This window comes from Hemicordylus capensis, chromosome 5 (genome assembly GCF_027244095.1).
Source record: "Hemicordylus capensis ecotype Gifberg chromosome 5, rHemCap1.1.pri, whole genome shotgun sequence".
NCBI classification, from domain to species: domain Eukaryota; kingdom Metazoa; phylum Chordata; class Lepidosauria; order Squamata; family Cordylidae; genus Hemicordylus; species Hemicordylus capensis.
The window spans coordinates 248,392,975-248,406,321 of record NC_069661.1 but is presented as its reverse complement, the minus strand read 5'-3'; the positions used below and the strand labels follow the sequence as shown (position 1 = coordinate 248,406,321).

Sequence of the window (13,347 nt, the reverse complement as noted above, 5' to 3'; positions counted from 1 at the left end):
AAGGTGATTTTGGGCAGCTGGGAGGGCGGGTGAGCAGGCGGGGGCGACAGCTGTGAGCGGGCGGGGGCCTCGTTGGCGGCTTCGCCACCACCTCACCCAGCTTCCCTGTCCCCCATCTCGGTCTTCCCCCGCCGCCATTGCCCTCGCCTTTTTCAGGGCGGCCGCTTCTGGTTGCCTCGGCCTCCTCTCGCCGTGCCGCAGCTCATGGCCGAGGCGGCGGCTCCGCCGCCGCCTCGGCCACTTTCCCCCGCCTCCACACACCGGCTAATGGCCGCCCATGGCTGTGGGACACTGGTGTCTGCGGTCCTGTGTCTCTTGGGCTCTTCTGGGCCTGCGCTTCGCGCAGGCCCAGAACATCCCAGGGAGGCAGGGACGCAGATCCCCAACATTCCAAAGCCATGGCCACTCACTTAGCCTTTTATTATATAGGATTATTATTTATTATTTATTCGATTTCTGTACCGCCCTTCCAAAAATGGCTCAGGGTGGTTTACACAGAGAAATAACAAATAAATAAGATGGATCTTATGGTTGCTGATGTTGTTGATGATGGTTGCTGATGTTGACTGCTAGTCTGCCCTTTCTGTCTGATTGTTCTAGGTACTTGCCAGACCACTCATCTCAGCACCTAACACCCACACACTGAAGCCTGAAGAGCACTTAGCTCATTCAATTCTGCTTCCACCCAAAGAAGAATAGAAGTCAAGCTATGCATGCTTATTTTAATGGCTGGACATGGTACTTCGCTTGGGTTGTCCAGTGTTGTCTGAGCCAGTGTGATTTAGTAGTTGGACTTTGGCCAGGGAGAAGTGGGCTCAATCCCCACTCAGCAATAACACTCACTGGGTGAACTTGAGCTAGTCACTCTTTCTCCACCTAATCTGCCTCACAGGAGTTGGACAGGACAAGCATGGGATAACTGTGACATCCTCCCCGCAACCCCTGCTGTGGGAGTTCTATGTCATAAGGGCTTGGTCTAGGGTTGGACTGCATGGGACAGCACAAAGAGAGCACAATGATAGAGCTGTGCACAAACCACGGTTCGAGCAGTGGTTTGGCGCCGAGGGGAGGGGAGAAGGAGTTATAAGAAAGAGGAGAACATGTCCTTACCTGGACAGGTCCTTACCTGCTCTCCGCCACCCTATGAAGCTTCCTGCTGTGGCAGTACTCAGCCCAAGTAACCCCGCATGGTGCCAGGACATGGCGTCTGCACATGCACAGGCACTGTGTGTTAGCACTGTATGTTAGGCCCCTGCTAACTGGGCAAAGAGGCAACTTTTAACGTGGTGATTCTCTTTATTTAGCAGGGGGAGAGCAACTGGCCCTATCCACCCCCAGCACAGTACATCCAGTGTCTGTTGCTGGTGTCTATCTTTTTAGATTGTGAGCCCTTTGGAGACAGGGTTCCATCTTTATTTATTATTTCTCTTGTGTAAACCACTTTGGAAACGTTTGTTGAAATGTGGTATATACATTGTTGTTGTTGTTGTGTGCTGGCACTGTGCAGGGGTACTTGCGCCAAGTGCTGCCCCAGCAGGAAGCGGCATGGGATGGCAGAGAGCAGATGAGGACCTCTCCTCTTCTTTCTTAAAGCTCCTGCTCCCCTCCCAGCAGCTCGAACTGTGGTTGATGCACACCCTCTATACACCAACACCAGAGGATGCTTGCAAACAGAAAGTACTTTAAGGAAAGGTCAAGCCATCATTCTCTTCAGGGCTGGCTCCACTTTAGCAGCCCCTTTCCCTGTCCCCATAAGGCCACCCCTTCGTGATTGCTTCACTGCAGAGAATCAGGGCCTGTCCTCTCTGAGTCTCCAGCTTCCCCTTCTTCACCCCTCATTATCTCCCAAAGAGTGATGCTGGTTGATCCCTTGGAACCCCCAGGAAGCTCTTGCGATTTTGAAGCCTCTTTTTTCTTTTCTTTTTTATGTTTTCATTTTTAAACAACCTACTTCCTTATTAAATTGTATAGACCAACTGTGCAAAAACTGAGTTTATACTGCACTTGGGTGTTTTGTTTTTTGATTGTTGGGGGGGGGGGGTTGGCATTGCACAGAATATGTCCAGCTGCACTTTAGAATAAATCTCAGTGGTCCTTTGTTTATGGAATGCTATTCCCATGGCACCTTATTTATTACACTTTAGGCACTAGACTTTTTGTGCTTGCCCAAGTAGTTCAGTGATGTTTTACTTGAACAGTGACCTGGTGGGACCTGTATCTGGAATGGTTCTCACTGTGGTTTTTAGTTTGGTGTCGCCTTGCTTATGTTCCTTCTCTGCAGTTATGTTTTAGCTGCAGCTTTGTGGTGCTATTTGTATTATATTGTTTTAAATTACGTGTTTTGCTGTTAGCTACTTTTGGAAATTTGAATTTGAATGAAAAAGTGGGCTTACATATCGGGGGGGAAAGTTTCACCCTTGAAATTATAAGAAGATTGTTCTGGATCAGATCAGACCAAGGATCCATTTGATCCAGTCCTTTCTTCAACTATGGTCTACAAGATTCCCTTTGAAAGCTCATAGGCAAGACCATCTGTGCCTGCTCCCAGCTTCCAGGAACCATGCTGCCTCTGATCATGGAGGTTTGATTTGGTACATTGCAGTTTATATCCATTGATATAAACTCTTCCGTGAGTTTGCTTAATCCCTTTTCCCAAATGAGCCATTTTGCATGGAAACTTGACTTTTGCTGGAATTAAACACAAACGCAGTTGTATCGTCCTTCGCATCTGCCTCGTGATCATGACGTTTGATCAACAAGTGGCTAGTTAAGCATTTTCCAAACTGTATGTGGAACACTCCCTAAAGGCTCAATTCTGTAACATCATATAAATGTAAGCATGACTCAGGGAACTGGAGAATGAGACGGAAGTGAAGCCTTCAGCTCTGTTGCTCTTTAAAACCCAGACCAGACTTTGAAGCAATTTCATAGAATAAGCGAACTCTCTAAACAGACTGGACGTGGACACAAAATGTCTAAATAATACAGGCTTTCAGGTGCCTAGACCAGGGTGTTTAGGGAGAGCTGGACTGAGGGTGGATTCTTATATGCACCCTCCACAGATGTCAGTTTTGTTTGTTGTGTATACAATGAGGGAAAAATTCATTATTTCATTTCATTTCATTATTTCATTTATATACCACCCATCCCAGAATGGCTCAGGGCAGTTCACATAAAACATAAAATAAAAGCAGTTAAATTTTCAGTATAAAACTCCTTTTTTCTTTCTTTTTCTCTTTTTTCCTTTTTTCTACAATTCTGTGAAAGCAAAGTATATTAATTGGTAGGGAGGAGATTTCCCTCAACATAGAATTTTAATTGGCACCAGTTGATACAGTCCTGGCTTCCACTCCTGTTCTCTCACCTGAATGCCAATAGAGAGGCAATTGACTCCAGCTTTCTGGTACTCGGCAAGGCACAAGGCATCAGTTGAAGTGGGGTTCTGCTACATGGGCACAGTGAGAGATGGTGTCCAGGACAGAAGCACTGGCGAGTGGGCTAGACAGGCTTGGTGTTCCTCCACCAAAGAACACAGACATGGTTCTCTGGACTTGACTGAGCTGGATCCATATCAAATCCCATCCATATCATGAACGTATGTATGCATCCTTATAGGAACATAGGAAGCTGCCATATACTGAGTCAGACCATTGGTCTATCTAGCTCAGTATTTTCTACACCAGGGATTCTCAACATTGGGTCTCTATATGTTATTGGACTTCAACTCCCATAATTCCCTGTCAAAGGCCGCTATAGCTGGGAATTATGGGAGTTGAAGTTCAATAACATCTGGGAACCCAACGCTGAGAATCCCTGGTCTACGCAGACTGGCAGCAGCTTCTCCAAGGTTGCAGGCAGGAGTCTCTCTCAGCCCTATCTTGGAGATGCTGCCAAGGAGGGAGCTTGGAACCTTGATGCTCTTCCCAGAGCCGCTCCATCCCCTAAGGGGAATATCTTACAGTGCTCACATGTAGTCTCCCATTCAAATGTAACCAGGGTGGACCCTGCTTAGCTAAGGGGACAAGTCATGCTTGCTACCACAAGACCAGCTCTCCTTATGCATCATCATAGTTGTTGGATTCTGATAAGACCTCCCTGAAGCAGCTTTGTTTGCATATTTCAGTGGCTATAGGTGCTTGCAATCACATATTGATATGCAGTGGCACCCACATCTGTTTATTTCATTTTACCCTGCCCTCTCTCATTTTATTCTCACAACAGCCCTTTGAGATTGGTTAGGCCGAGAGATTGTGTCTGGCCCAGGGTCATTCTGTGAGCTTCAAGACTGAGTCAGAATGAACTCAGGACTCCCTTAAGTCCAACACTGAGGTTGTGCACATGACCTTGCTGGGGAGGTTAGGCGGGCTGCAGGGAAGGCAGGAGGTCACCTGCCTTCCCGGTGGATGAGCAGCCGCCGTCCTCTCCTCCGCTGCACCACGCACCCACATGAGCAGTGATGCAGCGGAGGTAGACGCTGGGAGTGACTGCCGCCCACATCCCAGGGTGCCCCACACTGGCACAATGCCTGGCATGGGTAGCTGCTGAGCACAGATGCACATCCATGCACACAGTGGGCCTATGCACAGACCTAAACGTCCGATTCTGACCCAACATAACACGACAGTAGCACTATCAGGAGGGGCCGCATCAGTCCCTTCCAACTGCCATGTCCTGTCAGGCCAAATCCAGCTTGACTGTTGAACCCTAATCGGGGGGGGGGGGGATGAAGGGCCGCTTTACATGACATGAGGCAAGCATGGCTGCCATGAACCCCAGTTGAGCTGCCGTGAACCACCGCATGAGCCCCAAGTTCTGGTTCCAGTATGTTGTATTAACCCACCAATGTGGCACTTCCTTCTGCCACCCAGGTTCAAATCAACAGTTGTGTGAACCCAACACTGGCAGGTTCACACAACATGATGAGATGGGAACTTGCAGCCAGTAGCGGCTGGTGGGCTTTGGAGTGGGGGTGGGTGGGGCAGGGGAGAACCTATTCACAGAGGCGAAAGCCGACCCCCTCCCCTTCCTCCATGCCAGCAGGCTTGGGTATTTACCCAAGCATTGAGGAGAAAAGAAAGGGGGGAGGAGCAGAAAAGCAGGGGCAAAAGTAGAAAACAGAAAAGATTTGTGGGGTGTGGGGGGAAGAAGATAGAAAGCACATAGACACACAAACCACGGCAAAAAGCAGGGAGAAAAGCAGGCAAAAGGCAGAAAGAGGGACAGAAGGGAGAAAGCAGGGATCACATGCCCCCTCACACCAAACAAACAAGATAGTGAAAGATCAGACTTGCCAGCAGCCAGGGAATCCTGGAGAGCAGGGGAATTTCTCCAGCCCCTCCTCCCTTGCTGGCAACTTCCTCTTTTGGTCTTACTGGCTGGGACAGCTGCTACTCAAGCTGCTCCAGCCAATCTGATTCCTAGGGGGCTCCTCCTGGCACAGCCCCCCAGGAAGAAGGGGGGATGTATGTAAAAATAAACTCCCGGAAGCCACCAGGAAGTGCATTTTAACCCATTATTTTAGTTCTTCCTGGGGGCAGTGCCAGGATGAGCTCCCTAGGAATCAGATTGGCTGGAGCAGCTTGAGTAGCAGCAGCTGTTCCAGCCAGTAAGACCAAAACAAGAAGTTACAGGCCGGAGAGGAGGGACTGGAAGAAGCTCCCTGCTGTTGAGGTTTCCTGGCTGCTGCTAATTCTGATCCATTATTAGCTAGTTTGTTTTTGTTTGGGGGGAGCACTGTCCCTCCTGTCCTTACTGACCAGTCACCACTGCTTGCAGCTTGTGCCAGGAGCATGTGCTTTCTGGGAACTAGCAGTTTGCAGCAGACAGGAAAAATTAAACCAGGTTTCTAATGGTGTCCTTTACCTGGGACTGTGCGAGGGCAGGAGACAGGCTCCATCAGGCCTTCTTCGCCCTGGAAGGAGCACTCGTCAAGCAGCTGGCTTGCCTCATGGCCCTTTCCCCCTAGGTCCTTGCTCTTGCAAAATAGAGTGCTTTCTGATGGTGCAGCTGTGCTTGCACAGCACTAGCACTCTCTCTCACTCTCTCTCTCTCTCTCTCTCTCTCTCTCTCTGCATATCTGCACTCCAAACTTCCATTGCTTTCATATCCATTCAGCTGTTCTCATGCCCTCCAAGGCGTCCTGGCAGCTGTCATTTGGCAGTGCTGCGGAGAATTCTCTATTGGGCATCCCTGGTGCCTCCCCTTTCCCTTCAGAACTACAATTCCCAGAGTTCGTTGGGAAGAGGGAATGGTGATTAAGCCAGTTTGCCTGTAATACAGATATGCCTAGAGGTTCAAGTCACACAACCACACTGCTTGCACATAAGCCCAAATTTGTTTACTTTACTAGGTCTGTAACGTACCCAATCCCAAGAATCAAGGGCATGTAGCCCTGTTCAACTGACCCAATAAATCTGGCTTTTCCCCCTCTTTGCCTTTTAGCACAGCCTGTTTTTCAGTGTTCTCCCCCCACCCCCATCTCTTTCCCATTAGGAGCACTGCTGCTTTTCCCCTTTTATCAGGAATGCTTATATCTAGGGCATGAATGCCAACGCTGGAACGTGCATTCAATTAGAAGACGGCTCTTAACTGACCTACATAACAGTTCATTCATGAGATAATATGACCTGCAGCCATAGAGATAAAAAGTCAGTTGATTGAGCTAGGCTTGGCCGTATGTACTGAAAACTCTCTGGTGACCAGGGAATCATCTAAAATTAGACTGTGCTACACATTACCAAGAGGGGCTTTCGGCACTTAGTTTCTTTTGCAGTGATATTTCTTTTATGAGATGGGCATAATAATTTGTCACATTGGCTCTCCCCATAATCCTTAAAGGATTAACTTTCATTAGCACAACGCACTTAGGTAGCCAGTGAGATGAGCAATTATGTCCTTTATAGTTAAGGTTTTGCTGTCAGCTGCAGCGAAAATGTGCAGGTATGGTTGAGAACAGAGGACTGGCAAAGGATTTAAAGGCGGCATGAGAGTATAAAAGGACTAACTCAGTGGCTGACCAAATGTTTTCAATGCAGAAGGTTCCAGGTTTGATCTCCAGTTTAAAGGGACCTTAAGTAGCAACACTGGGGAAAACCTCTGAGAGTTGCTTCCTGTTGGAACAGGCAGAACTGAGCTGGGTGGACCAAAATCTGATTCCATAGGGCAGTTTCACATTTTCAAAGGTTCCCTAAAATGTTTTTGAAGAACGTTGTTAAGGATGTTATTTATTATTGTTATTATTTATTCAATTTCTATACCACCCTTCCAAAAATGGCTCAGGGTGGCTTACACAGAGAAATAATAAATAAATAAGATGGATCCCTGTCCCCAAAGGGCTCACAATCTAAAAAGAAACGTAAGCTAGATACCAGCAGCAGTCACTGGAGGCATACTGTGCTGGGGGTGAATAGAGCCCGTTACTCTCCCCCTGCTAAATAAAGAGAATCACCACGTTAAAAGGTGCCTCTTTACCAAGTTATCAGGGGTTACTACCCATTGGCTGACATTGGCTTACCCATGGGCTGACATCCAGACCAACTCACTTCTGAGAAAGTCCTATTGAAATTAAGTTGTACTTTGGAGTAACTCCTGAGTAATACTACTGAGTAACTTAATTTGGATGTCAGCCCGTGTTTACTGTTTTTACATGAGGTGCCAGGGTCTGGCAGGGATATTGCAGCTTCTCTCCCTGAATGTTTTGCTTTCATTAAAAAAAAAAGTTCTTTTTTAAAAAAAGATTAAAAGTTCCTCTCTTCTCTTCTCTTCTCTTCTCTTCTCTTCTCTTCTCTTCTCTTCTCTTCTCTTCTCTTCAGCCCATTTACTTGTGAGATATAAGGAAATGTGTGCATGCAGTATTTTCCTCAAGAGCTCAGAAGTTGCTAAGTTGTTCCCACAAAGTTCCTGGCTAGGTGAGGCCTAGTCAGAATTGTGCCAGCAGCTCTCGCTATGGAGGGAATTACACATTGCTTTTTACAGAGGTAAAGGTGGGAAGTAGCTCTGTTGGGGGGAATTTGTGGGTAGCTGAGGAATGCTTCACCTTTCCCACACCTGTTAATTCAAATCAAGCTAATTTCTTGGAGCCCCGAATGGGCTAAAATAAAGGGTTATACGGGCCACGGCGGTGCTGAACAAGGCTGGCAGGGCGAGGGGTAACCTTTGCAGACCCCTGTGCGGCCTAGAAGAAGCCCCCCAAAGGGGCTAAAGGTAATTTTAAAAAAAACTTTGCGGAACCCCCCCCCAGACCGAACCAAACTGGGCAGTGTTCTAAGGGGTGCCGGACCGAACTGGTTGACACGGCAGCCATTTTCCCTGCCGCCGTGCATGTGCAAATGGCCTCTGCAAGGCCTGGTGTGGTCCAGGGCCTCACAGAGGCCATTTTAAAAAAAGAAATGGCTAATATGCATGCTCAAATGGCCTCTGCGAGGCCCTGGACCATGCCAGGCCTTGCAGAGGCCATTTGCACATGCATGGTGGTGGGGGGAATGGCTGCCGCGCCAACTTATGGAGGCTCGAATGGGCCAAAATAAAAGGTTATACAGGCCGCAGTGGTGCTGACCGAGGCCGGCGGGGGGAGGGGGAACCTTCGTGGACCCCCCGAACCGGGGGGGGGGTTGGTCCGAAGTCGGACTGAACTGGAGTGTTTAGTTCGACCCTGCATGGGGTCGAACCTGTTTGCACATCCCTAGTCATGCTTGCTACCACAAGACCAGCTCTCCTTCTTAAGAAATTATAGATAATATGGGGGGAATTTTCAGAGAGCTATGGGGAAGAAGGGCTCACATTAGTTTTATTTCATTTATGTATGTCATGCATTTATATACCACTTTTCAAAATATAACATTTTCCAACAGCAGTGAACAACCCAATGTGGTTATTATATAAACATTCAGCTTGTGGTAGTGCTGCAAGATAGCTCACAGGAACGTCAAAGTATCTGCATCACTTCAAAGGTATCTAGCCCTCAACAGGGTCACGAGTTCCTCAGTGAGGAGAGGGCAAGGCACTGTATACATACTCTGAAATAGGGACATAGGAAGCTGCCATATACTGAGTCAGACTATTAATCTATCTAGCTCAGTGTTGTCTTCTCAGACTGGCAGCGGCTTCTCCAAAGTTGCAGGCAGGAATCTCTCCCAGCCCTATCTTGGAGAAGCCAGGGAGGGAGCTTGGAACTTCTGCACTTCTCCATCCCCTGAGGGGAATATCTTATAGTGCTCACACATAGAGGCTCCCTTTCATATGTAACCAGGGTAGACCCACTTAGCTAAGGGGACAAGTCATGCTTGCTACCACAAGACCAGCTCTCCTCTCCAACATATGTCATATCTGTGTCTTTGAACAAGGGGAGCAGCCACAGATAGGACAGAGTGGTCCTAAATGATTCTGGTTATAGGAAGAAGGGAGGAGCTACAAGGTCAAGACTAACCCCTGCTAACTTGGCAAAGAGGCACCTTTTAATGTGGTGATTCTCTTTATTTAGCAGGGGGAGAGTAACTAGCCCTATCCACCCCCAGGACAGTACCTCCAGTGACTGTTGCTGGTGTCTATCTTATGTTTCTTCTTAGATTGTGAGCCCTTTAGGGACAGGGTTCCATCTTATTTGTTTATTTCTCGGTGTAAACCACCCTGAGCCATTTTTGGAAGGGCGGTATAGAAATCAAATAAATAAATAAATAAATAAAACTTATTTTATGTATTACTTTTTAAAATGCTGCTTTCCTCCAAAGAGCTTTGGGTAGCACACTCACCTTGTTGTTAGAAGGAGAATTACTGTTTCACACATTGAGCTTAATTGCTAAGCAGGGACTTGAATCCATTATCTGCATGGGATTCTTTTGTTTAAATGCTCTCCACTCTCGGTTCAGAATTTAGCTTGGTGGCCTCCAGTGAACAGGAGAGAAGTTGCATCTACCACTTCCCTCTCAGACCCACAAAATGGAGTTCAGCTCATGGTGGTTCCTATAAACTCTCATTAGCCCTTTGTGAAGAACAATTGAATACCTTTTTATTAAAACATTGTTGCAAGTCTCCTGAATGAAGTCTGAGGCAGTTCCCTTCCTACCCCTGCTTGTTTAAGACACTTCATAAAGTGTTAGAAGTCCAAAGCATTTGCTTACTACTGAAAGCGGGAGGAAAGTTTGCTGCAAAACGGATGTATTAGCATATTGCTAGACCACAAAGGAAGCTGTGATGCAGGCTCAAAGTCTCTGGTAAAACTGCACAACTAGTTGTGGAGAGGAACTGGTGCACGGATCGGCCATTGCTCTCTGTTCCATGGGGCCATGAGGTATTCTTTTCATTTCTTTAACTGCTTCCCTACTTTGTCCTGAAAGGAACTTCAGTGCTAGGACCCAAACAGCACAAGATGCTGAGCGACCTTTCTAAGGGGTCGAGGGCAAACGGCATTTTGCAAAATTTGTTCTTTTGAAAACTGGGCTATTGTTGGGGAATGAGGGCAGTGAGTGAATAGTGCTTCGTGGGAGGAAGAGGAGGTTTTAATCTACAAATACTTTAGGTTTAGAGCTTGGTTGGACATCCTTTTTCTTCTCCTTTAGATGTTCTTTGGCTTGTTAGGTTTGTCCTTTTCCCCCTCGTTGGCTTTTAACTTGTCCCCTTGAGTGTGGAAAGTTTCCCAGGCATTCAGAACTCTTGACTCTACAGAAGGAGTTTTAGCCTGACCCACTTATCAGGGACAGCTGCAAGTAGAGACATGATCCTGGGTGCTGTCAAGCTGTACCCCATGATTTGCTCATGCACAGGATCTGTCTAATCGCTGTGCTTTTCCCTTCACGCTGGTCAGATAGTGGCCATGTTTTCTCCCTCTCATGCCTCTTCCTTCTCTATGTTGAATTTTAGATTGCAAGCTCCTCAGTGCAAGGACCCATCTTCTTGAAAGCACCATGTACATGAATTGTTCTATATAATTATACCACTAATAATAGAGTTTGTAGCCTCTGCTTACCTTCATAGTATTTTCCATGGCTTTGTGGCTTCAAGACAGGCACATCTGAGGAAGTTTTTTGTCAGCCCACTGCAATGCTTTGAACTGTCCTACTGGTCAATCTCTTTAGCAGCCACTCAAGGTGAGGATTTTGAGTCCGGTAGGTCAAAATCCACTCTTTCACTGGACTGCTCTAGCCAGGGCTAGTCCTAGGATAAATAGCACCCTGGGATAAATAGCACCCAGAGGAGAGCAAGTCCTAGGATAAATAGCACCCTGCGCTTGGCACACCCCCTCCCCCCATGCCCACAACGGTTGGTTTATCAGTGCTGTTCCAAGTTTCAGGATTGCAAAACCTAGTAATATAACAGGCCCAACTACTGTCCCCAGGCTTTCCAGCAATGCCCGTGAAAAGGGTCCAGAACTACCACTCAGTAATGTGCTGCTTTGCTACCAGTGCTCTTGTGCTCCAGTTCTGAGATTCCTCTGAAGTCTCCCAGGCCTTCTGCAGTGGTCTCTTCAGTTTTCTTCCCTCTCTCTGGGTCTTTCTCTCCATTCTTTTTCTGCCTCTCTCTTCCCTCCATCCTCCCCCTCTCTCTTTCCATAGATGAGAAATTAGGCAGAGAAAGCAGTTTCCTGGTTCTCCTTTTCTCTCTGTTGACAGCCAATGAGCTACCAAGCCCAGCCAGGCACCCCCTTCAGAGAAGCCCTCTGAGCTACCACCCGACTCACCCACCACGCCTAAGGCCAACCCTGACATTGCTCAAGAGGCACTCACGAGCTCTATCTAGCAACTTCTCATGGAGATATTCAGGAAGGCCAACCTTCCCCTTGAGAACACTGGCCTTCTTGTGGCCTTAACACGTTATAATGGCGTACCAGCAGCAGCAGCTTCATCCGGCTTAGTAGAACCGAGCAGGGCAAAAGCTGGACACGACCATAAGGCTCTGGAGGCAGGCAGTCTCCAAGACTAATATTAGGCATTTCTGTAAGATAGTGACAGTGATCAGGCCAGTGATGGTGACATCCCAGTTGTTCACGTTAACTCTGTAAATGCTGATCTAGCTGCCGCGGTCTGAAGCGTGAGGGCGAGGCTTCTCTGACAAGCTGAAGGATTTGGCCGAGTGCTGCTTTATCAGTTTTAAAAAGTGATAGGGAGCAGCATTGCTTTCTCTTCACCTTCTAGTAGTGCTCCTCATCTGTGCAAACTGAAATAGAGATACTTTACCTGTAATCTAGATGCAACAGAACCCTGCTTGGTAAAACCAGCAACAACCCACGAAGTGCCAAAATCTTTCACAAAAACTGAAAGGATTGTATGTTTCCAGTAATTGGAAAGGGCTTGTGCCCTTAAGGAAAGAAAAGAGAGGTAGTTTCGTTTTACAGAAGGATGCAGCAGTACCCCTGGGGGTGGGGAGAGGGAGGGGAAGAGAAAGGCCATAAACTACCTCTTTCATTATAACTAGAAAACATTATTGTGTAATAAATTAATTTTTTAAAAATTTATTTATTACACTTTTATAACACCCCAACTCGTGTCTCTGGGCAGTTCACAATGATAAAACAGTTAAAAACGCATATAAAAACACATAAAAACAATTAAAAACTAACAATTTGAATGTCAATCACAGAATTAAAAACCTATTAAAAAGCTGAAAAAGCCTGAGTAAAAAGATGGGTTTTAAAATATTTTTTACAAATTGTCAGAGATGGGGAGGATTGTTTCTCAGTAGGGAGCACATTCCATAGTCCCAGGGCAGCAACCAAGAAGGCCCGTCTCCGTGTGGCCACCAGACGAACTGGCGGCAACTGGAGACAGACCTCCACGGATGACCGCAATGGACGGTGGGTCCATTGTGATTATACTTGTGAAATTGTGATTATACTTGTTCAGAGGGGGAAAGCTCATAACTATTACAGGTGTAAACCTGTGGAATCATTTTGTTTAGAATGATAGCAGAAGTAATTCATCATTAATTTCAACACAACACTGGTTAGAAGTATGTATGTACAGTATTGTATTTGTTTATTTCGGCCCAAGGCCAGCATAGTTAGAAGTATGAAGTCTATTGCATTTTTGAAAACTGATGTCTCAGGTCCTTCTTCTTGTTTGTGGTTAACTGGAATAGTTGAGCATCCATAGTGGAATTTATTTATTTGTATTTATTTATTTATTTAGCAAATTTATATGCTAGATATAAATGACTAATCAAAACTCATGACTGGATGGTTTACAGTAAAACAACACAGATTAAAGCAAAATTAAAACATTAAAACAACTTTAAAACAATGATGGAGTCTATAAGCCTAATTAAAAGCCTGGATGAATAAATGTGTCTTAACAGCCCTTTTTAAAGTTTGCATTTGCTATCATAGCCAGGCATTCATAAGTCTGCATGCCGGCTCGC

At 46.5% G+C, this 13,347-nt stretch overlaps 1 protein-coding gene across 27 annotated transcripts in view; it reads left to right on the top strand.

The window, feature by feature from the left end:
* CELF2 (CUGBP Elav-like family member 2) overlaps positions 1 to 13,347 on the top strand; it is a 914,911-nt gene that overhangs the window by 591,010 nt on the left and 310,554 nt on the right. The window contains exon 1 of one of the 27 annotated variants that reach the window (XM_053253972.1): positions 10,241 to 10,285. The exons of the other annotated variants lie outside the window; for them this stretch is intronic. Within the exon in view, the coding sequence (XP_053109947.1) occupies positions 10,281 to 10,285 (5 nt within the window). The 5' untranslated portion in view covers positions 10,241 to 10,280. Of the gene's footprint in view, positions 1 to 10,240; positions 10,286 to 13,347 lie in introns of those variants that run through there. 27 annotated transcript variants of the gene reach the window in all.